General features: G+C 47.7%; 2 protein-coding genes across 2 annotated transcripts in view; one reads left to right on the plus strand and one right to left on the minus strand.

The window, feature by feature from the left end:
- MUS81 (MUS81 structure-specific endonuclease subunit) overlaps window positions 1-6,022 on the plus strand; it is a 15,712-nt gene extending 9,690 nt beyond the window's left edge. Inside the window, exons 11-18 of the mRNA XM_029286224.1 lie at window positions 163-283; window positions 699-806; window positions 981-1,097; window positions 2,677-2,772; window positions 3,005-3,127; window positions 3,924-4,027; window positions 5,167-5,250; window positions 5,916-6,022. Coding sequence (XP_029142057.1) covers window positions 163-283; window positions 699-806; window positions 981-1,097; window positions 2,677-2,772; window positions 3,005-3,127; window positions 3,924-4,027; window positions 5,167-5,250; window positions 5,916-5,982 — 820 coding nt within the window. The 3' untranslated portion in view covers window positions 5,983-6,022. The remainder of the gene's footprint in view (window positions 1-162; window positions 284-698; window positions 807-980; window positions 1,098-2,676; window positions 2,773-3,004; window positions 3,128-3,923; window positions 4,028-5,166; window positions 5,251-5,915) is intronic.
- Window positions 6,023-10,008: 3,986 nt separating this feature from the next.
- Window positions 10,009-22,213, minus strand: EFEMP2 (EGF containing fibulin extracellular matrix protein 2). Its single transcript, XM_015826471.1, has 12 exons — window positions 22,105-22,213; window positions 19,840-19,925; window positions 18,782-18,830; window positions 17,384-17,620; window positions 17,124-17,246; window positions 16,404-16,520; window positions 15,143-15,262; window positions 14,535-14,654; window positions 13,834-13,960; window positions 12,900-13,095; window positions 11,282-11,487; window positions 10,009-10,351 (listed from the first exon to the last, which is right to left on the minus strand). The coding sequence occupies exons 2-11, from the start codon at window positions 19,915-19,917 to the stop codon at window positions 11,326-11,328; spliced, it is 1,329 nt and encodes a 442-aa protein (XP_015681957.1). The 5' UTR covers window positions 19,918-19,925; window positions 22,105-22,213; the 3' UTR covers window positions 10,009-10,351; window positions 11,282-11,325.
- Window positions 22,214-23,794: the final 1,581 nt, after the last annotated feature.

Raw genomic sequence — 23,794 nt, forward strand, 5'->3', positions numbered from 1 at the left:
TCTAGGACTGATGATGTTACCTAGTTGGGTCATGAAACGTCTGCAAGAAAACATCCAACCTCAAAGAGCACCTAAGACCCCACTTTTCTGGAGGGGGGGGAAGAAAAGTAATTTCCCCTTGGAAATAGATTTTGAAAAGCACTTTTCCCCTCTCGCTTGCAGCGGACCTGCGTCCTGTAAACAGGAGCTGGTGCGCGAACTTCAACGTCACAACGTCCCGTTTAGCATCCGGAAGCTTCACGTGGGGGACTTCCTCTGGGTGGCCAGAGAGAGGAGGACCCAGGTGGCAGGTGGGTGAGAATGTAAACCAGGGGTAGGCAACCTTGGCTCTTTTATGACTGGTGGACTTCAACTCCCAGAATTCCTGAGCCAGCCATGCTGAGGGGAAAGGGAGAGGTTGCCATGCTGAGCCATGCTGGCTCAGGAATTCTGGGAGTTGAAGTCCGTGAGTCATGAGGGGGCCATAGTTCCCCCATGCTGGCTCAGGAATTCTGGGAGTTGAAGTCCACGAGTCATGAGGGGTCCATAGTTCCCCATGCTGGCTCAGGAATTCTGGGAGTTGAAGTCCACGAGTCACAAAAGAGCCAAAGTTGCCTAACCCTGACCTAAACCCTTGTTCCTAAATGGAGAATGGCAATCTCGGCTTCCCTGTAGTTAAATCCTTAAATTCTCCCTTCTAATCTCCCTTTTCAGAGCAGTTGCCGCCAACCACGGTTCGTGAGCTGGTGTTAGACTACGTGGTGGAACGGAAACGGATGCCGGATTTGTGTGGAAGCATCATCGACGGTCGCTTTCGGGAACAAAAGGTAGCGTCCTCTTAATTCAGGACCTGACCAAGTTGGGAAGGAATTATAAATTGGACGTACAGAATCTTCCAGTCCTGACTGAGGTTGTAATGTTCATCTTTCATTCATGATTTAATTTCTGGTTCCTAACCATCTATCCACACCACCCCGTCCTCTGTCATGCCTCGAATCCAGTTCCGCCTACGACAGTGTGGCCTTTCCCACCCCGTCTACTTGGTAGAAGATGCGAATTCCGTGCAACATCTCAGTCTCCCCGAAAAGACGCTGCAACAAGCGATTGTTAATACTCAGGTGAGGTTCGCCTGCAAATATCTACGGAGGTTCTCCGTCCTCCAGGTCCTGGTTGTCCCAAAGGGGCTTTTTCACGAGGCAACTGGACTTTCTTGTTTTTCTTTGAAGATGTTTCGTTTCCCGTCCCAAGAAGCTTCTTCAGCTCTGACTGGATGGTGGGGAGTGGAAGGATTTATATTCCTTGCAGACAGCTGGTCATTTGCCTTCTTTTAGAGCAGGGGGTCTTCAAACTTGGCCCTTTTATGACTTGTGGACTTCAACTCCCAGAATTCCTCAGCCAGGCACACTGGTTGAGGAATTCTGGGAGTTGAAGTCCACAAGTCATAAAAGGACCAATTTTGAAGACCCCTGTTTTAGAGGGTCGTTGAGGCCACTTGGAGGTTTACCCGTGTCCTCAGGGTTTACCTCAACTTCCAGAATTCCTCAGCCAGCATGGAACTATGGCCCCTTCATGACTTGTGGACTTCAACTCCCAGAATTCCTCAGCCAGCATGGGGGAACTATGGCCCCTTCATGACTTGCGGACTTCAACTCCCAGAATTCCTCAGCCAGTGTGCCTGGCTGAGGAATTCTGGGAGTTGAAGTCCACAAATCATAAAAAGGCCAAGTTTGAAGACCCCTGTTTTAGAGGGTCGTTGAGGCCACTTGGAGGTTTACCTGTGTCCTCAGGGTTTACCTGAGTGGTACTAGTGGGTGTGGAGCTTTCTTGGAACTGTTGAAAGGACTGTGTTCCACACCCATTTTTGCACTACTCAGATGACCCTGAAGACACAGATAAACCTCCAAGTGGCCTCAACGACTCTCTAAAAACAATGCAAATGACCAGCTGTCTGCAAGGAGTATAAATCCTTCCACTCCCCACCATCCAGTCAGAACGGAAGAAGCTTCTGGGAGGAGAAGCGAAACGTCTTCAAAGAAAAACAAGAAAGTCCAGTTGCCTCGTAAAAAATCACCTTTGGGTTTACCTGCAAAGGGGAAAACTTGTGTCTCAGATTCCAAAAGCAACAAAGATGATGAGGGGACTGGAAGCTAAAACCTCTGAAGAACGGTTGCAGGAATTGGGTATGGCCAGTCTAGAGAAAAGAAAGACTAGGGGCGACATGATAGCAGTCTTCCAATATTTGAGGGGCTGCTCCAAAGAAGAGGGGGGTGTCAAGCTATTCTCCAAAGCACAAGAAGGCAGGACAAGAAGCAACAAATGGAAACTAATCAAGGAGAGAAGCAACCTGGAATTAAGGAGGAATTTCCTAACAGTGAGGACAATTAACCAGTGGAACAGCTTGCCACCAGAAGTTGTGGGTGCTCCAACACTGGAGAATGTTTTTAAGATGAGTTTGGACAACCCTTTGTCTGAAATGGTAAAGGGTTTCCTGCCCAAGCAGGGGGTTGGAGTAGATGACCTCCAAGGTCCCTTTCCAAATCTGTTATTCGGTTCTTCTGACCGTAAACCTGCTTTCTATCTGGCCCCAGATTTTGCCACATCTTTTAACTTGTTCCTTTCAGCTGCATTCATTGTAATCTCCGAAGGGGTGTTGGGATGGCCGTGATCATCCTTCATCACCATCTTCATCTTCCTCAGGTGGTAGATGGCTTCTTCGTCAAACGTACCCGTGACATTCGGGAATCTGCCGCTTATCTGACCGTCATGACCCGTCACTTGACCAGGCTGTACGAGGTAAGTTTGGAGTGATATGGACTCCTTGGCCCTCATGAGGACTAGTCTCTTACTTTTTTTTTTTTTTTTAAGCTTGGCGTTAAGATTTCTACTTTGGGGGGGAAAGTCATAAGTCAAGGGTTGGTCGTAAGTGGAGGATTAATTGTAAAGACATAGACCAATAGTGGGGGGGGGGGGAAAAGAAGAGTTACTGCTTTCTAAGGATTATTTTCCTCGGTTTCCCCCCCTGTAGGACAAAATGCTTTTGAGCTGTACCAAACAGGAACTGGAGGACGAGCGCCCCCTGCAGCCCAGGGAGAGCACCTGCAGGCTTCTGACATTTGCTGAATTTAACGAAGGGGCTGTAAAGAACAAGGTGAGGAATCCAGCGGGAATTGCATTTTTGGGGGTGAAAAAATAGACAATGGGAAGGACCTCAAGAGGGGAACACGTTTTTTTCTGTGTGGAAGATCCCAGACTGAACAGAAAAACACAGGCCGTCCTCGACTTACGACGATTCGTTTAGTGACTGGTCGAAGTTACAAATGGAAAAAGTGACTTATGACCGTTTTTCACTCTTACAACGGTGCGATCAAAATTGGGAACGCTTGGAAACTGGCTCACGTTTATGACGGGCCCTAAGATCCCCTTTTGCGACCTTTAGAATAGAATAGAGCTGGAAGGGGACCTTGGAGGTCTTCTAGTCCAACCCCCTGCTGAAGCAGAACAGGAGAACCTTCTGACAAGCAAACTGAGTGAAGAAGCCCGATTCACACAACAGCCGTGTTACAAACTTAACAATTACGTGATTCACTTAACAGCTGCGACAAGAATGGTCGTAAAAGGGGGCAAAACTCACTTCACCGTGTTGCTTAGTCATGGAAATTTTCGGCTCAGTTGTGGTCGTGGTTGGTTGTGGCTGGTTTGTCATTGCCTCCTTCCCAGGGCTGGAGAGAGCACGGCTGGCTTTTGGGCCCAAGGCAGGATTTGAATTCGGGTCTCCAAGTCTCTAACCTGGTGCCTTCACCGCCACACGAATTTAGTCCAGATATTTCACCAAAATACAGGGAAGAAAATCAGTCTTGCTGAACCAGGTCCTGAGCTGCATTCACACAACCGCCAAACCTGCTTTTTTTTTTTTTTTGAACCCCATTCCTGCTTCCCTTTCCCAGGCACAGACGGTGTACGAAGTCTTTGCAAGGCAACTGATGCAGGTCAGCGGCCTCAGTGGAGAGAAGGCGGCTGCCATTTTGGAAAAATACAAAACGCCTGCCAGGTATGACGATCAGGAAGAAGGTTGTGGGGGGGTGGTGGAATTAATTTTGTTAGCCTGGCATTCGCGTCATGTGTGAATTAAGCCAACATTAGCAGTTTCCTGCACTGCAGGGCAGGGAACAGAGAAAAGTTCTCAGTAGTTCACAGTCGCCTCATAAAGCTGATTTTTTTCCTCAGATTTTGTTCTTAAGCTCTCCGTGGTTAAAAGTTGAGTGGGGGTAAAGATCAATCTCTGATGATAAGAGTTTCTCAAATTTAGTAACTTTAAAATGGGTGGACTTCAACTCCCAGAATCCCCAGGCCATCTTGCATTAAGATGGGTGGACTTCAACTCCCAGAATTCCCCAGCTAGCATGGGTTAAGATAGGTGGACTTCAACTCCCAGAATTCCCAGGCCATCTTGCATTAAGATGGGTGGACTTCAACTCCCAGAATTCCTCAGCCAGCATGTTTTAAGAGGGGTGGACTTCAACTCCCAGAATTCTTCAACTAGTCAATTCAAGGTGACTAATCCCCACCCCTCAATACTGTTTAACCATGGCTAACTAAATAACACTTTAACACTGAAAAAATGAAGTGTGGATGTCAACGTTGTGTTATTTTCACTAACGTCTACCTTAGAATTTTAGCTCTGCTCTATATCTTACTGTTCCACCAACAAAAAAACAACAACACAAAAGATTGTTATTTCTAGAGATGTAGCTTACACCAATACTAAGAGTGTAGAGACAATACTATTCTGTATTATTCCTTTATTGATTTGTTCTGGGCGTTGAGATCCCTGTACAGCAGGGGTCTTCAAACGTGGCCCTTTGATGACATGTGGACTTCAACTCCCAGAATTCCTCAGCCAGGCACACGTGCCTGGCTGAGGAATTCTGGGAGTTGAAGTCCACAAGTCATCAAAGGGCCAGGTTTGAAGACCCCTGCCGTACAGCATCTTCAAGCTGGCCAGGTTGAGAAAAGCTGGCTTACAGGCTGGTTGCAGGCAGAACAGACCACGCTGTACCCTAGTTTAAAGCACCGTCCTATGCGGTGAAGGGTTAAGATTCACATGTATGATGAAACATGAGGGGCTTCTCCTTGGCATGTCAAAATTGGGGGCTGATAACTTTCCCTGCTTTTCCTCTTCTTTCTCAGCCTGATGAAGGCTTACGCTGCGTGTCCGGATGCAGAAAATCAAGAGCAACTTTTGAGCACCATCAAATGCGGCCAATTGCAGAGGTGAGGATTAGAGCTGGGGGCAGGGAGGGGGGTCTTTTCTCTCTTCCCCCCCCTTTGCACAAGCTCCCTCAGCCTCCCCCCCCCCCCGAATATTGGGTAATCCTCGAGTTACGCCTACAATGGGAACCAGGATTTTCATTGCTAAGCCAGGCAGATAAGTGCCCAATTTTACAATCTTTTTAAATTTTTGCCCCGGTTGTTAAGTGAAACTCCTGGTCGTTAAGAGAATCCAGTTTCCCCCCTCCCCACCCTTGACTTAGCTGGCTGGGAAGGTGGCCATCCTGTAATCGTGCGATGCCGCGATGCTGCAGCCGTCATAAGTACATGCCAGTTGCCAAGGGTCTTAAATTTTGATCACGTGACTTCAGGTTTTCCACGAAACCACGCCCGTGGCTTGCTTAACGACTGCCGCGTTTGCTTAACAGCCGAAGTCATAAAACTGGGTCGTGTGTGTGTGTGAGACTGACCCGTTTTGCAACCGTCACGATTTGCGGCCGTGATGGATAAACTCCGTGGTGGTCATAACTCAAGGATTCCCTGTAAGCTGATGGGGATTGTTAGAGAGTGGTGCCCAGTAAATTGGATGGGTTAAGGAAGGAATGAATGAGCCGTAGAATTTGCCTTTTAAAAATAATGCCTGCCTCTTTTTTTTTTTTTTTTTCCAGAAATCTGGGTCCTTCTCTTAGCAAAACATTGGCTCAGCTGTACTGCACACCCGGACCGCTGCCTTGAACATCAAAAGGCTGTGAGAAGTGTGCACTGGCTCTGTGTGTGTGTGTGTGTGAGAGAGAGAGAGAGAGGGAGGGAGAGAGAGAGAGAAAATCAGAGAAAGAGAAATAAAATAATGACATTTACTGTGCTGTCGATTAAGAGAAAAATTCCCACAATTGGTCACCTCTTGTAAAACACCAGGAAAGGAGCGTGCCTCAAATCTCACAGGCAAGTTTTTTTCCCAACTCACACTTCCTTGCACAACCTGGAAGGGGAGGGGGTTTTCATCTCTGCCTACACTCAAACAAACACACACACACACACACACACACCTTCCCCAGAAAAGAGTTTGGACAGATGTATGTTCCCTTCAGTGCCCAATCCTGCCTGGCTGTGTCCTGTTTGATTGAAAGCAATCTAATAAATATACATGCTAATAAAGTCCTAAGAAAACTGTCTTAATATTCCAATAAAATTTCTAGTAGTTTTTAAAAACAAGCGTTCTCATTTTTCTTCCAACTGCCTTCCTTTTCTTCCTTCCTCCCCTCAATGTCTTCCTTCCTTCCTTCCTTCCTTCCTCTTAAATGTCTCTTTCCCTTTCCACAATATCTACTTCCTACTTCCTCCTTCCTCCTTCTCTCCCAATTACAAATGTTGGTCGTAAGTCAAGGACTACCTATAGTTGACAAATGCAGGAAAAGAGAACTCTGGTCTAATGCAGCCGGGGCCCTTTTCCAATTTCCTACAGTGTCCCAAGCCATCATGAGTGAAACCAGCCAACAATGGTTTATTTAATAAAGCTTAATTTCCCCGAACCATATTTCAGCATTCCACCTTTTTTTTTTTAAAACTAACCTTCCTTGATTGGAACTGGAGCTTCAAAACAACATAGAAAGGGGCTGGATTATATTTTGTTTTTTTTTTAAAAAAGAAACTACTTTTTTTATATATATATTCAGACTTCAAGAAGAGTCGTTTGTTTGTTTGAGGCTTTCAAATATTATAGGTGGGAAGAAGAGCAAAAATGTTAGGGCAGTCAGAGAGAAAAACAAACAGCTCGCCATCCTTAGCCCCAGGGCCACTGGAAGAATTCGTAATATTCGAAAGGCAAATATTAGTTTTTAATCTCCGAGTCGAAATTAGTGGCTGTTTTTAGTCACAATGCTCTTAATTCCACCCAGGACTTTCCAGACCTTGGGAGAAAAATTCCAATTAGGCTCAGAGGCTATTTTCAGTTACCTCTTAAAAGTGACTCCAAAGCAGGGGTCTTCAGACTCGGCAACTTTAAGACTTGTGGACTGGCTGAGGAATTCTGGGAGTTGAAGTCCACAAGTCTTAAAGTGGCCAAGTTTGAAGACCCTCCGAATGCAGGTTAGGTATACAACTTACAACTACAATCCTGTGACCCTGGGATGCTGCCTCCACGCCAATTGCTAAGCAGACGTATTTTGATCACAGGACGATGGGGATGCAGTGGTGGACCTAAGTCCGAGGATCGGTTGTACGTCAGTTTCTTCAAGGCTGTTGTAACTTCGAACGGTCACTAAATGAACGGTTGTAAGACAAAGACTACCTGTAGGGTTTCTCACTCTTGGCCACTTGAAAATGGAATTCCCAGAATCCCCCAGCCAGCATGCTTTAAGAGGGGTGGACTTCAACTCCCACCCATCATGGTGTTGAAATCCATCTTTCTTAAAGCATGCTGGCTGGGGAATTCTGGGAGTTGAAGCTCACCCTCCTTAAAGCATGCTGGCTGGGGGATTCTGGGAGTTGAAGCCCACCCATCTTAAAGCATGCTGGCTGGGGGATTCTGGGAGTTGAAGTCCACCCCCCTTAAAGCATGCTGGCTGGGGGATTCTGGGAGTTGAAGCCCATCCCCCTTAAAGCATGCTGGCTGGGGGATTCTGGGAGTTGAAGTCCACCCCCCCTTAAAGCATGCTGGCTGGGGGATTCTGGGAGTTGAAGCCCACTCCTCTTAAAGCATACTGGCTGGGGAATTCTGGGAGTTGAAGCCCACCTGTCTTAAAGCTACCAAGGTTGAGATTCCATGGTCNTCCTTCCTTCCTTCCTTCCTTCCTTCCTTCCTTCCTTCCCTCCCTCCCTCCTTCCTTCCTTCCTTCCTTCCTTTTAATGTCTCTTTCCCTTCCCACAATATCTCCTTCCTCCTTCCTCCTCTTCTCCCAATTACAAATGTTGGTCGTAAGTCAAGGACTACCTATAGTTGACAAATGCAGGAAAACAGAACTCCTGATCTAATGCAGCCGGGGCCCTTTTCCAATTTCCTACAGTGTCCCAAGCCATCATGAGTGAAACCAACCAACAATGGTTTATTTAATAAAGCTTCAGCATTCCACCTTGTTTTTTTAAACTAACCTTCCTTGATTGGAACTGGAGCTTCAAAACAACATAGAAAGGGGCTGGATTATATTTTGTTTTTTTTTAAAAAAAGAAACTAGGTACTTTTTTTATATATATATTCAGACTTCAAGAAGAGTCGTTTGTTTGTTTGAGGCTTTCAAATATTATAGGTGGGAAGAAGAGCAAAAATGTTAGGGCAGTCAGAGAGAAAAACAAACAGCTCGCCATCCTTAGCCCCAGGGCCACTGGAAGAATTCGTAATATTCGAAAGGCAAATATTAGTTTTTAATCTCCGAGTCGAAATTAGTGCCTGTTTTTAGTCGCGATGCTCTTAATTCCACCCAGGACTTTCCAGACCTTGGGAGAAAAATTCCAATTAGGCTCAGAGGCTATTTTCAGTTACCTCTTAAAAGTGACTCCAAAGCAGGGGTCTTCAGACTCGGCAACTTTAAGACTTGTGGACTGGCTGAGGAATTCTGGGAGTTGAAGTCCACAAGTCTTAAAGTGGCCAAGTTTGAAGACCCTCCGAATGCAGGTTAGGTATACAACTTACAACTACAATCATGTGACCCTGGGAGGCTGCCTCCACGCCAATTGCTAAGCAGCCGTATTTTGATCACAGGACGATGGGGATGCAGTGGTGGACCTAAGTCCGAGGATCGGTTGTACGTCGATTTCTTCAAGGCTGTTGTAACTTCGAACGGTCACTAAATGAACGGTTGTAAGACAAAGACTACCTGTAGGGTTTCTCACTCTTGGCCACTTGAAAATGGAATTCCCAGAATTCCCCAGCCAGCATGCTTTAAGAGGGGTGGACTTCAACTCCCACCCATCATGGTGTTGAAATCCATCTTTCTTAAAGCATGCTGGCTGGGGAATTCTGGGAGTTGAAGCTCACCCTCCTTAAAGCATGCTGGCTGGGGGATTCTGGGAGTTGAAGCCCACCCATCTTAAAGCATGCTGGCTGGGGGATTCTGGGAGTTGAAGTCCACCCCCCTTAAAGCATGCTGGCTGGGGAATTCTGGGAGTTGAAGCCCATCCCCCTTAAAGCATGCTGGCTGGGGGATTCTGGGAGTTGAAGTCCACCCCCCCTTAAAGCATGCTGGCTGGGGGATTCTGGGAGTTGAAGCCCACTCCTCTTAAAGCATACTGGCTGGGGAATTCTGGGAGTTGAAGCCCACCTGTCTTAAAGCTACCAAGGTTGAGATTCCATGGTCTAAGGTAGGAGTCTCCAACCTTGGCAACTTTTAAGACTTGGGGACTTCAATTCTTTCTGATCATCTCCCATGCGAGTGGCATCATCTCATCCTACTTAGCTGCCAAGCCAAGCAAGATCGACCGGCTAGGTCCACCTGCGTGCTCTTCTGCTCTGCCCTCCCCTAGAACAGAGATAACTTTACTCAAAACCTCTGCAAAAGTCAACCAGTTCAACAACTGCTCTTTGAGTAAAGCCAGTCTTTCCACAGCTGACCCAAGACCTAAGCCATTTTTCCAAAGGGAGCATTTACAAGACCTGCGGTCACTCACCCCGTTCCCATCTCAAACCCTTCCCAAACCAGACATCACGAACGGCTTCCTCGGTCTTTCCTTCCCCCCCCCCCCCCCAAAAAACAAACCTACTAAATCTTGTTGGTCTTTTTTTTTTCTTCTCTTCTCTCTCTCTCATTTTCTCTTGGAACCAGAGAAATAAAAAATGGAACTTCTACTAAAAGGTTCAAATGTCCTCTCTCCATGCCAAGTGCAGGGATGGGTCCTTCTATCCTTATGCAGACAAGGTGGCGTTATTGGCCGGCGTTACGGATCAAGAAGCGATGCTCAGGAAGGGTGGATTGGGTCCAGGATGGCCACAAACATCTTTTAAGCTAAGGGTCTGGTTCTGAGGGACTCGTCCAGTTCTGGCAATTGGTGATTCTGGTAGACAGTGGGTGGGGAAGACCGTGGGACCGTCAAACTTCCATATTTTTTTTTTCAGCAGCAGCAGCAGTTGTGTCCTTTCGTTGTTGGGTCGTTCCTCCACCTTGGACAGACGTTTCTGCAAGAGAGACAGGAAAAAGGCACTTCAACTCCCAGAATTCCTGAGCCAGCCATGCTGAGGGGAAAGAGAGAGGTTTCCAAGCTGAGCCATGCTGGCTCAGGAATTCTGGGAGTTGAAGCCCACCAGTCATAAAAGAGCCAAGATTGCCTACCCCTGGTCTAGAGTCTCCTGCTTGAACAGGGGGTTGGACTAGAAGACCTCCGAGGTCCCTTCCACCTCCATTCTGATTGATTGACTTACGACCAAAACTGAAGGTAAAATTTCTGTTGCTAAGCGAGACAACTGGGAGTTTTGCCCCATTTTATGACCTTTCTTGCCACAGTTGCTAAGCGAATCACTGCAATTGTTAAGTTAGCAACGTGGTTGTTAAGTAAACTGGCTTTGCTTGTCAGAAGGTCGCGAAAGGGGATCACGTGACCCCAGGACACTGCGTCCGTCGTAAGTATGAGTCAGCTGCCAAGTGTCAGAACTTTGATCTCATGACCATAGGGATGTTGTTGCAGCATTCATTAAGGGTGAAAAGTGTCAATCAAGCCGTCAATCAAAATAGAGCTGGAAGGGACCTTGGAGGTCTTCTAGTCCAGCCCCCTGCTCAAGCAGTAGACCCTATACCGTTTCAGACATGTAACTGTGTAATCTCATCTTAAAAAACCCCAGTGATGGAGCACCCACGACTTCTGGTGGCAAGCCGTTCCACTGGTTAATTGTCTTCACTGCTAGGAACTCTCTCCTTAATTCCAGGTTGCTTCTCTCTTTAAATTAGTTTCCATCCATTGTTTCTTTGGTGCTTTGGAGAATAATTTGACCCCAAATTATTGAAATTGAGACCTTCTGCATGCAAAGCACAGATTCTAACCCCAGTGCTATGCCCTCCCCTCCACTGGAGACCCCCTACCCACTTTCCACCCTATCCCAAAGCCAACTTACCCCCTTCCTTGCCACGCCAGGTAAGGGGAGGAGATCTGCCCCCACTAGAACGGATGAGCCCCCACGAAGACGGTGAGGCGGAGCACCGAGCTGGCTTGGTAGCTCATCAGATTATTGATGGTGACCATCTCTAAATCCAGCACAAACTCACGGGGACCCAACACCGCCCGAGACAGCACCAACATGGCACTGATGTTGCTGATTTGCTGCAGAGGAAACAGATGTGAGAAGCTGGCCGTGAGTTCAGAAGAAGGATTTAAAGTTTCAACACCTCCAACAAACAGAAGCTCACCCCCAGCCTGGGACATGGGTTCAACTCGCTAGTCTTTATTGTAGGTAGTCCTCGAGTTACGACCGTATAATGGAGCATAAATCACAAGCCGTCAAATGAGTTGGCAATACGACTGACCTGATTTTACGCTGTTTTTTTTGCAGAGCTCTTTAAGCAAACACAACAGTCGTATGTGCAAACCTGTTGTTTGTTTGTTGTTTTAAAAATATATTTTATTGATTTTTTTTTAACATAGTCACCTTAATATTTGGTAAACAGCGTGTTGTCTGGGTTTACATTTAAAATCAATAACAATTTCTGTAGTTCCATAATCCACATAGTTAACTTTTTGATTTTCTCTTCTTTCAATAATATCCTCTTTCACCAACCTTGAATTAGTCCATTTCTTAGTATTTTGATAGAAAACAATTGAATATAAAGATTTTTTTTCTAGTATTTAACCACCACATCAATTTAAAGCTTCTTTTCTAATGGATCATCTTAATTACCTCATCGTAGATCCTGTTTTCAAAGTTCTTATTTAGCTCTTTAAGCAAACACAGCAGTTGTAAATGCGAACCTGTTGTTTGTTATACAGTAGGTGTGGCTTTTGCCAGAAACCAGAAGTGTCAGTTTTCTGCAAAACTGTCGCAAAATGCAGTGATGTGACTGTGGGACGCGGCAAACAGCTGGCTGAGTTGTTGAGCAATGAGCAGTCATATGCCCACAGGGGACAGGGGGACAACTGATTCGTTGTGATTTGCTTAACGACCGCGGCAATTGATTGATTACATTGACTGTGTACAAATTACAATTGAAACCAACTGATTACAGTGATTTGATTAACAACCGGGGCGAAAGAGGTCATAAAGTCAGGCATGATTTACTGAACAACGGCCTTATTTAACAACGGATATTCTAGTTCCAATTATGGTTGTAAGTCAAGGACAACCTGTAACGCAGACATTTTTTTCCCTAAACAGGATGCAAAACCTTCCAGCAACTTTGGGATGATCACCATTTAATTAAGAGCTGACTTTTCCATCCAGAGGGATCAAAAACGGTGCAATTGACCACTTCAATAAAATATATATTAATAATATATTAATAATATATTAATAAATATATTAATAATCCTAAAGCAAGAATCTCCAAACTTAAGACTTGTGGACTTCAACTCCCAGAATTCCCCAGCCAGCTGGGAGTTGATGTCCACAAGTCTTAAAGCTGCCATGTTTGGAGACCCCTGCCCTAAAGTATCAGTGTTAGGAAGCCAGGTACCAGAGTAAACTTGTTGGCAAAAAAAAAAAAAGACTGTGATTGGCTGTTGCTAGGATACGGACTTACCCGGATGTAAAATTCTCCATCCTCGTTGCCTGAGCGGATCTGGAAGGTGTTGTAAGCTCCTGGGTAGAAGGTGGTAGCCTGAATCTGGAAAATGTCCGAGGGCACTGGCCGATCAGCCAAGATGCTCATATACCGGTAGATAACGGAGGATGGTTTATCGCGACAAAGGGGGTTTGTGGTCGGGCAAAGACAGCGGCTGCAACAGGAATAAACTGGTTGAAAGAGGTAGGTTGTGATCCAGCTCTGTTGTGAGTATCGATTTCTCTCAGCGGGTTGTTAAACCAGGGTTTCTCAACCATGAATGAACTTCAACTCCCAGAATTCCCCAGCCAGCTTGGTTTAAGATGGGTGGACTTCAACTCCCAGAATCCCCCAGCCATCTTGGTTTAAGATGGGTGGACTTCAACTCCCAGAATTCCCCAGCCAGCTTGGTTTCTTTCTTCTCTCTGTATGTTTCCTTCTCCTTCCTTCCTTCCCTCCCTCCCCTTCTGTCTCCTTCCTTCCTTCCTTCCTTCCTTCCTTCCTTCCTTCCTTCCTTCCTTCCTTCCTTCCTTCCTTCCTTCCTTCCTTCCTTCCTTCCTTCCTTCCAACCCCCATGGACTTGGGTTCACACCACTTAGGGCAATGTTTGAGGATGCCGACCAGGTAGAACGCCACTCTTTCTTTGTTAAACGCACTGATGCTCAAAGGTAGACTGCCACTATATGTGGAGGCTTGCATGGCCTTTATTTCTTGTTCTGCTATCTAGGTGCTACTTGCTAGCTTCTGCAGGGCCAGAAATCCTGCAGGTTAGTTAATCACTGAACGGCATTTGCAAACTGCCCCACGGGACTGACTCTGGGTGGTCAAGCACAACCAGGTCTGTTTACAATTCCTCTGCTTCTCCTTTCCCCTCCCCTCGCCCACTCAGCCCCCCAGACTTGACCCCGCTCACTTTTCAGAGACGTGGATGTAGGGTTCTTGACAGAGTTTCTTCTCCACGCACCGATACCCGCCGTGAAAGTTCACACAGTTCTGGGACTCCGTGCACTGATGGCTGCCTGACTCACATTCGTTAATGTCTGTGGGTGCCAGAGAAGACAGACAGACAGACGAAGGACGGGAGGGAGGGAGGGAGACAGATATTCAGGGAAGGGAGAAAGCATTTTTTAATCTGAGACCCCAACCAGGTCACGCAACTTTAGAATAGAAAAGAGCTGGAAGGGACCTGTGAGGTCTTCTAGTCCAGCCCCCTGCTCAAGCAGGAGACCCTATACCATCTCAGACAAGTGACTGTCCAGTCTCTTCTTAAAAAAACCTCCACTGATGAAGCGCCCACGATTTCTGGAGGCAAGGAGTTCCACTGGCTGAATCGGGGCTCAAACAGGACATCTCCACCCACCCCCTATCAAAAATTCCCTTTTCTCCTTTTCTCACTTCGGCACCCCAAATTGCCAACAGCCCCCCCCAGCCAGATCCTTCCCTCCCCCCGACCCACGCAGAAGAATCCCCTTCAAATTAATTTTTGCAAAGTTCAGTCAGTCCTGGCTGAAAAATCTCCCAAGGACTTAAGCTGATGGGGGCTGGCAGCAAATGGGGGCTGGTACCTGGGGTCTTATTTTCCCCCACCCACCCACCCCAAATCCCGACGGCTACCTTGGCAAAGCCGGGTGTTCACGAGGTTGTAACCTTGAGGACAAACGCAGGAGAAGTGACCGGGTTTGTTCACACATTGGTGTTGACACAAGTAATTCGAATAGCCGCATTCGTCCACGTCTGAGCAGGAGAGAAAGAAAGGAGGGCTGTTATAGGTCGGCCTCGACTTTCGACCGCAATTTCGGTCGCTAAGCGAGGCGCTTGTTCGGTGAGTTCACACCCAATTTTTTAGGGCTTTTGCCACGGTCGTTAAGCGAAGCCAGCTCCTCCCGCTGACTTGGCTTGTCGGAAGCCAGCTAGGAAGGCTGCAAATGGAGAACAGGTGACCCCCGGGGACGTGGCCACCGTCGTAAATACACGGCCGAATTTGGATTGCGTGGCTATGGGGATGCTGCGGCCGTCGTAAGGGCGAGGAATGGGTTTTAAGCCTCTTTTGAGTGCCGGTGTGACTTTAAACAAATGGTTGTTAAGTCTAGGGCAGGGGTGGGAAACCTGGGCTCTTTTATGACTTGTGGACTTCAACTCCCAGAATTCCAGCAAAGAGGCAGTGGGAGGAGCTTGCCACAAGGTGTGGGAAGGATAAAGGGGTGGGGCTAAGCCCCGCCTACCTTTGCAGGTAAAGCCATCGTGGTCCAGTTCGTATCCTTGGTTGCAACGGCAGATAAAAGTGCCGTAGGTGTTGAAGCAGCGTTGTTTGCAGGGGGCCCCCATCTCGCACTCGTTCACATCTGGGAGGGGGGAGGGAGGTTGCACAAAAGTCAGACTTTACATCCCATAATACTTGACCCTAAGTGTTTGTAGGCTGCTAAAAGGCTTAAAGTTGGGAGGGTCTGGCTTGGAGGGCCATCCCCCTCTCTTTAAAACACACCCTGGGTCAGGGGTCGGCAACCTTGGCTCTTTTATGACTGGTGGACTTCAACTCCCAGAATTCCTGAGCCAGCATGGTTCAGCTTGGAAACCTCTCCCTTTCCCCTCAGCATGGCTGGCTCAGGAATTCTGGGAGTTGAAGTCCACCAGTCCTAAAAGAGCCAAGGTTGCCTATCCCTGCCCTGGGTCCTTCAAAGCACTAAATAACGGATTAATGCCGTGTTTTCCAAACTTGGCAATGTTAAAGACTTCAACTCCCAGAATTCCCCAGCCCAACACATGGACCCGGAAGCAAAATTGGCAAGTCATGGAGCTGGCAGAGTTGAGGTGTAACACGTGCAAGTGGGCCATAAATGCCTGAATGTGTCCCAACTCTTGCTGGTTTTTTGCATCGGTTGAAGCTTTTGGATACTCTTCAAGGGCAGCCCCCGGTAGAACGTACTGCAGTAGTCTATTCAAGAGAAAGCGCCAGGGCCCCTCCGATCTCAGGATTTTAGATTCTGCGGACCTGTCCCAACTCTGAATGTGTGTGTTTTGATCAGAAATTGTGTCTCTTGAACAAAAGGAGCGCGGGCAGGTAATCCTCGACTTACGACAGTTCGTTTAGTGACCGTTCAAAGTTACAACGGCACGGAAAAAAGTGACTTGAGACCGTTTTTCACACTTACGACCATTGCAGCGTCCCCACGATCACATGATCAAAAGAGGCTTGGCAACTGGCATGTACCCCTGACGGTTGCAGTGTCCCGGGCTCACGTGATTCCCCCTTTTGCGACCTTCTGGCAAGCAAAATCAATGGGGGAAGCCAGATTCACTTAACAACCGGGTTGCTAACTGAACAAGTGCAGTGATTCACTTAACAACGGAGGCAAGAAAGGTCATAACCTGGGGCAAAATTCACTTAACAACTGTCTCGTTTAGCAACGTAAATTTTGGGCTCAGTCGTGGTCGTAAGTCGAGGAACGCCTGTATGGGACTTCCAGGGGGTGAGTTTTCTCTTACCCACACACGAGCGGTTGTTACTGGCCAGCTGAAATCCGGATTCACACTGGCAAGTGAAAGATCCAGGGGAATTGACGCAACGGTGTTGACAATAGCGGTAACGGCATTCGTCGATGTCTGTAGCGGAAAAGAGAAGGAGTTTCTGAATTATGAAGTTATATATCCGTGCAAGCCGCCTTGAGTCGCCGTGTGCGAGTAGGCGGCGATATCAATTTCTTAAATAAATAAATAAAATGCTTAACGGGGTGCTCTGGGTACAGGCGACCCCTGTGCCCAACAATGCACTAAGCCAGGGGTAGGCAACCTTGGCTCTTTTATGGCTTGTGGACTTCAACTCCCAGAATTCCTGAGCCAGCATGGGGGAACTATGGCCGCTTTATGACTTGTGGACTTCAACTCCCAGAATTCCTCAGCCAGCCATGCTAAGAGGAACTATGGCCTCCTTCACGACTGGTGGACTTCAACTCCCAGAATTCCTGAGCCAGCATGGGGGAACTATGGCCTCCTTCACGACTGGTGGACTTCAACTCCCAGAATTCCTGAGCCAGCCACGCTAAGGGGAAAGGGAGAGGTTTCCAAGCTGAGCCATGCCGGCTCAGGAATTCTGGGAGTTGAAGTCCACAAATCATAAAAGAGCAAAGGTTGCCTACCCCTGCACTAAGCAGTGAATGACACAACCCTTTTTTTTCAAGCGGAACCGACTGTGTGCGATTCACTTACCGACACACTCCGTGCCGATCTTCCGATAGCCCTCTGGGCACTGGCAGTGAAAACTACCGATGGTGTTGATGCACTGCTGGCTGGGCTGGCAGTCGTGCAAATCATATTCACACTCATCCAGGTCTAGAGGGGGACACACAAAAAGGCAGATTGGAATCCAGGATTGTGAGGGGGGAAAAATGGAGGAGATTGCCAGCAGGGTGAAAAATGAAAGAATAGAAATAGCGACAGCAGGTAGAATTTAGGCCCGGCTAACTCACCCACGCACGATCCATGCCGGTCAGGCTCGTAACCCTGGGCACAAGTGTGAGGTCGGACGGAGGGCTGGGGCGGCAGGCGAGGTCTATGCCTGGGGGGGCTGTCCAGAGGGGCTCGTTCGGCGTTGACGTCGTTGATGACCGAAGCGGAACGCGGGAGGCAGAGGTACCCCCCATAATGGTTGATGCATTTCATCTCCCCTTTACAAGCGTGGTGGATGGTCTCGCATTCGTTAATGTCTAGACGGGCAGAAAGATCTCTGAAACTAAAAACTGACAACTTCAGACAAATTTCAAACACCTAGACGGGCAGGATCCAAGCTGGCTGCTTCCCCCTTGCCCCCAATTCTGACCCACTACCCCGTTCACACAACCCGTTAAACCCCTGACCCAAGGAACTCATTCCCTGCCTTTGCGCCCTACAGATAGCTCTCGTTTTATAACCAGACATGGGAGCAGGACTTCCACTACTAAGCGAGATAGTTAAGGGAGTCCTGCCCAGTTTTACGACCGCTTTGTCGCAGTTGTTAAGCAAATCACTGCAGCCGTTCAGTGAATCGGGCCGTCATTAAACGAATCCAGCTTTCCCCATCGACTTGGCTTGTCGGATGCCGCCTGGGAAGGTCGCAAATGGGGATCACAGGACCCCGGGATGCTGCAAAGTAATTGCCAGCTCCCAAGTGCCCAAATTTTGATCACGTGACCCTGGGAATGCTGTGACAGTCATAAGTGCGAGGACCGATCGTAAGTCAATGTTTTCAGCGTTGTTGCAACTAAAAGTAGTTAAATGGATAGTTGTAAGTCAAGGACAACTAACTTCAGACTAACTTAAAGAGCTGGACTGAGGCAAAAGCACAAACTAACCCTGTCAAACTGTAGTAAACTTGGCTTAACAGGTCAGTTGTTCAACATTCTGGTTATGGATGACGAATGGGTGAAGTTGGGCAGCCTGCCCTGTTTTTGGAACTCAGAATAACAGAATAGTTGGAAGGGACCTTGGAGGCCTTCTAGTCCAGCCCCCTGCTCAAGCAGGAGACCCTAGACCATTTTAGACAAGTGGCTGTCTAGTCTCTTCTTAAAAGCCTCCAGTGATGGAGCATCCACAACTTCTGGTGGCAAGCTGTTCCACTGGTTAATTGTCCTCACTGTCAGGAAATTTCTACTTAGTTCTAAGTTGCTTCTCTCCTCGGTTAGTTTCCATCCGTTGTTTCTCGAGGCAGACAGATTGGAGAGCTTGAAAAACCCACTTTTTTCCCTTGTTTTTTTTTTCCCCTCCACCCCGCTGTTAACTCGCAAGTCCCGTTCCCACAACCATTTAAACCCAATAATTGAACAGCAGAATGCAGGCAGCGTAACGCAGGCCGAACACTGTTTTTCACTGGTCTGGGGGCTGTGCGGTACCTTTGCAGTGCTGGGTTTCGGAGTCCCACTGATAGCCGTCCGTGCATTCCTACGATGGGGAGAAATTGGAAAAGTTTGAAAGAAACTGGTCAGAAATCCTGGATCTATGATTGGATTGCAGCCACTTCTATCCTAAAAGATGGGAAGTAGGTTTTTCTAATGCCCCATTCCTCTTTGCCTTCGTCACCAGGTTACTAACCGAAAAATAGCGGTGATTGACTTAACAACGGGGACAAGAAAGGTCATAAAATGAGACAAAGCTCGTTTAATAATTGTCTCGCTTAGCCACAGAAATGTTGGGACAGGGGTTGGACTAGATGACCTCCAAGATCCTTTCCCACTTTCATCATCATCATCATCATCATCATCATCATTATTATTATTACAGGCAGCTTACATGGTCCTCCCCTGTCCCTCCGTATCCTAACATCAACCCTGCAGGGTAGTTTAGGCTAAGAGAGAGAGAGACACACACACACAAACAGGTTGGTTTTGTCCAGAAAATCTGGACAAAAGTTCAGTCTTTCTTTTTCTTTCTTTCTTTCTTTCTTTCTTTCTTTCTTTCTTTTTCTTTCTTTCTTTCTTCTTTCTTTCTCTCTTTTTTTCTTTCTTTCTCTCTTTCTCTTTCTTCTTCTTCTTCTTCTTCTTCTTCTTCTTCTTCCTTCTCTTCTTCTTCCTCTCCTCCTCCTCTTCTTCCAATTCCAATTCCAATTCCAATTCTAATTCTCCTCCTCCTCCTCCTCCTCCTCCTCATCATCATCATCATTACAGGCAGCTTACATTACAGGCAGCTCCTCCCCCTCCCTTCCGTATCCTAACAACAACCCTTCAGGGTAGTATAGGCTAACACACACACACACACACACAGAGGCTGATCTTGTCCAGAAAACCTGGACAAAAGTTGAGTCTGAATCCAGCACGCACAGGGTCACCCTGTTCTTGATATCCCCACTAAGAATGCGATTCTGGGATTACGGATGACAAATCTTTTGTTGAAATGTCCTTTCTCTCCTGTTTCAGCAATACGGACCCCGCGAGCTCTGATCTGGAACATTTACCGTGTAAGTATTGGGGTCCTCTTGTGTAAATGCAGCTTTCAGCAGAGAGGCCAGGAAGACGCAGGAAACCACCTTCATTTTCACACCTGGGAGAGAAAGAACGAGCAATTAAAAATAAATATATATATATTTAAAAATTCAACGTATTTGCAGCTTGTGTTCTTTGCTAGCTCTGCCGTTTGAGCCACACACACACACCGATCGGACGCAATTGAGCCCAACAGACGTTAAGTGAATTTTGCCCCATTTTACGACCTTCTTTGCCACTGTTGTTAAGTGAATTCACCTCAGGGTCGCAAAAGGGGATCCCGGGACACTGCCACCGTCGCAAACATGAATCAGTTGCCAAGCGGCCGAATTCTGATCACGTGACCGCGAGGATGCTGCGACCGTTGTATGAAAAAATAAAGTCACTTTTTCCCAGTGCCGTGGTACCTTTGAACGGTCACTAAATGAATGGTTGTAAATCGAGTCGTTATCTGTAGCAGGTTGAATATACCAGGCGGAGCGAGTCTTATCCGATCCCAAACTCACTCCGGATTTGGGTGTTTTTTGTTTACAGCGTGCAAAAGTTAAAGAAAGGAATAAAATATACCCAATTTGTCCTTTACGAAGAGGCAGCAGACGTAGGCTCCAAACGCTGGGGTTTATTTCGTTTTAAATCAGCGGTTTGAAAGCAAATTCAGTTCCTCCAGGAATCTGGAGGCCTCCGATTCCAGGGCAGACCCTTCCGGGGATGGATCAAGCCGGGTGTATATTTACACAAGAGAGTTACTGTCTCCAAGGAACGCTAAATACAGCCTTTTGTCAGACAAAACGTACACAATATACATAAAACACAGCCGGCCACTGAGTTTATCCGGTGTTTATTTTCTTTTTAAACCGGCCATCAAATCCTCCCTACCTCAAAGTGGCTGGCAACGCGACTTATAACCATTTCGTTTAGCGGCCATTCAAAGTGGCAACAGCACTGAAAGAGTGACTTACGACTGGTCCTCGTGCTTACAACCCTCGCAGCGTCCCCCGTGGTCACGTGATCAAAATTTGGGCGCCTGCAATGGCGTTGAGGAGGGTCCCAGCATCCCAAAGTGGCGGGATCGCTGTTTGCAACCTTTCCAGCTGGATCAATGCAGGAGTCAGATTTACGGAACCACTGTGTGACTTAAAAAAAACCGCGGTGATTCGCTTAACAACCGGGGCAAAAAAGGTTGCGACGTGGGGTGCAACTCACTTAACAAGCACTTTGCTTGTTCAGTTTTGGTCGTAAGTCAGTTAATCAATCACAATGGAGCTGGAAGGGACCTTGGAGGTCTTCTAGTCCAACCTGGAGGCCCTAGACCAGGAGTAGGCAACCTTGGCTCTTTTATGACTCATGGACTTCAACTCCCAGAATTCCTGAGCCAGCAGGAGCTGAGCTGCCCTATCCCATTTCAGACAAATGGCTGTCCGGTCTCTTCTGAAAAACTTCCAGTGTTGGAGCATTCACCGCTTCTGGAGGCAGGTTGTTCCACGGGTTAATTGTTCTAACAGATCAAGTGAACTAAAATAGTCTTTCAGTTTTGTCTGGGACAGACATGGATATATTATTCATTTCAGGTACAGAACAAACTTTTAAGAGAGCCATCAAATTATTTAGGTTTTGAAACAACATGCCGGAGAGAAGGAAAAGACGGTCCAGAGCAGACGCAGAACGCACATCAATTCCAGATTTATAAACATTGGCTTGGAAGAACAGACGTTCGAGCTTGCTGGCTGGTTTTAGAGGCTCTTGGGGGCAACCGGGCACCCCCAAGGACTATCTCGTCCTCAGTGCCCTATCTATAAATGCACCCCGCACCCCCAAATTTAAGAGAGCCTCTGGGGAAAGCAGGCTAGTTCTCCATTTCTCCCCAAAAACTCAGCTGGAGCGTTTGGGCAGCAGAACAAACCAAGATGAAGTCAACATGGCTAAGAGGAACTGGGCACAAAATTAAAGCACCGGAAATAAATTTCTTCGCTCTCTCTCTCTCTGGTGCCCAGTTGCAAAGAAACAAAGCAGAATTGAGCAGGGGCACCCCTAGATTTTTTTTTTTTTCCTTCGGGGCCTGGACCCCCACTGGATGGAGCGAAGCCCCTTTGGCGCAGCGTTACGTTGCCACTTTCCTTCTTTCCTCCCCTTCCCAACTCCGGTTCCTTCTCTCAGGCCTGGCCTGTTCCTCTCTTCCCCTCTCAGCCCCCTTTTCCAGCCCCCAGACCCACCCCAGAAAGAAACCTCCCATCACTCACCCTTTGACAAGCGCTTGGCACGGTCTCTGGCACCCCTTTCTTTCCGTCTCCGGCGAACACCCCCAATTCTGGCCGGGCGTGGAGAGCGAGAGAGAAGTGACGGGAGGGTGTGCCCTGGGAGAGTGCCGCTGGCTGGTTCCCCCCCCACACACACACTCAACCCCCCCATCCCGAATTCTTGGCCCCGAGACAAGCAGATGTTGTCAAAGGCTCGCAGCCAACATCTGTTTTCACTTAGCTTGCAATAAACACCCTTTCGGGACCAGCCAGCTGTTTGCATCCATTAAGCGGACGCTACCTCTCAAACCAGCCTTTGTCCCCCCCCTCAATTTGCTGTACCCCCACCCCACTTGCTGCACTCCTCAGGGAGGGGCAGACCCCCCCACACACACCCTTGCAGGGTGGCATTGGAGAATCTGGATGCGGTTGATTTGAAACGATTTGGCAGAATAATAGAACGGCAGAGTTGGAAGGGACCTTGGAGGTCTTCTAGTCCAACCCTTGACCATTTCAGACAAGCGGCTGCCCGGTCTCTTCTTGAAAACCTCCAGTGATTGGAGCAGCCACTTCTGGTGGCAAGCTGTTCCACTGATTGATTTTCTTGCAGTCAGGAAATTTCTCCTTAATTCCAGATTGCGTCTCTCCTTGATTAGTTTCCATCCGTTGTTTCTTGTTCTGCCTTCTGGGGCTTTGGAGAATAGGTTGACCCCCCCCTCTTCTTTGTGAGAGCCCCCCCAAATGTTAGAAGACTGCTATCATATCACCCCTAAGCCTTCTCTTCATTAGGCATGGAGCCCACCCAAAGCAAGAGTTGGAAGGGACTTTGGAGGTCTTCTAGTCCAACCCCCTGCTCAAGCAGGAGACCCTAGACCATTTCAGACAAGTGGCTGTCCAGTCTCTTCTTAAAAACCTCCAGTGATGAAGCACCCACAACTTCCAGAGGCAGGTAGTTCCACTGATCTATTATTCTAACTGTCAGGAAATTTCTGCTTAGTTCTAGGTTGCTTCTCTCCTTAATTATTTGCCATCCATTGCTTCTTGCCCTGCCTTCGGGTGCTTTGAAAAGCTCTCCAAGGTCAGGAATCAACTGCAGGGGGGGGGAGGTGTCCCCTTTGGCGATGCAGAGAATCCCCCCCCTTTTTAAAAAACCTTTTTTCAGATCGGTTCTAGTCCTGGGTGAGGAGGGGAGGGGGTGACAGCTGCTTGCCAAAGCATGTCAGCAGGCCCAGGCAGTGTTTGAAAGGGAGGTAGAGAGAGTGGGAGGGGGTGCTTGAGTCAAAAATGGGGGGTGGGGTGTAAGGAGGTTTTTAGTAGAGGGGTGGGTGGGTGGGTTAATGGAAAGGCTGGATAGGAAGGACCCAGGGTGTCAGAGGGACTGAACTGGGAAGTTTAAAGCTGAGTGTTTTACAGCAGTGATTTTCACCTCAAGATGGGTGGACTTCAACTCCCAGAATTCCCCTGCCGGCCTGTGCAGGGGGTGAAGGGAAGAAACACTCAGCACTGGACCCATCAAGGTCTCCCCATTGCTGGGTACACTATGTTTTTCAACCTTGAGCACTTTAAGATGGGTGGACTTCAACTCCCAGAATACCTCAGCCAGCATAGCTGGCTGAGGAATTCTGGGAGTTGAAGTCCACCCATCTTAAAGTGCCCAAGGTTGAGAAACTTTGATCTAGAGCAGTGTTTCTCA

Source organism: Protobothrops mucrosquamatus, unplaced genomic scaffold (genome assembly GCF_001527695.2).
Source record: "Protobothrops mucrosquamatus isolate PMUCROS unplaced genomic scaffold, P.Mucros_1.0 scaffold3146, whole genome shotgun sequence".
Classification (NCBI taxonomy): domain Eukaryota; kingdom Metazoa; phylum Chordata; class Lepidosauria; order Squamata; family Viperidae; genus Protobothrops; species Protobothrops mucrosquamatus.

Excerpts from the sequence above, each read along its gene's own strand:
- EFEMP2 (XM_015826471.1), bottom strand. The coding sequence starts at position 19,917 with ATGAAGGTGGTTTCCTGCGTCTTCCTGGCCTCTCTGCTGAAAGCTGCA. Across the intron at positions 18,831-19,839 it reads AGGACCCCAATACTTACACG|GAATGCACGGACGGCTATCA; the intron begins GTAAATGTTCCA and ends TCCCCATCGTAG. Across the intron at positions 15,263-16,403 it reads TAACAACCGCTCGTGTGTGG|ATGTGAACGAGTGCGAGATG; the intron begins GTAAGAGAAAAC and ends CCCCCCTCCCAG.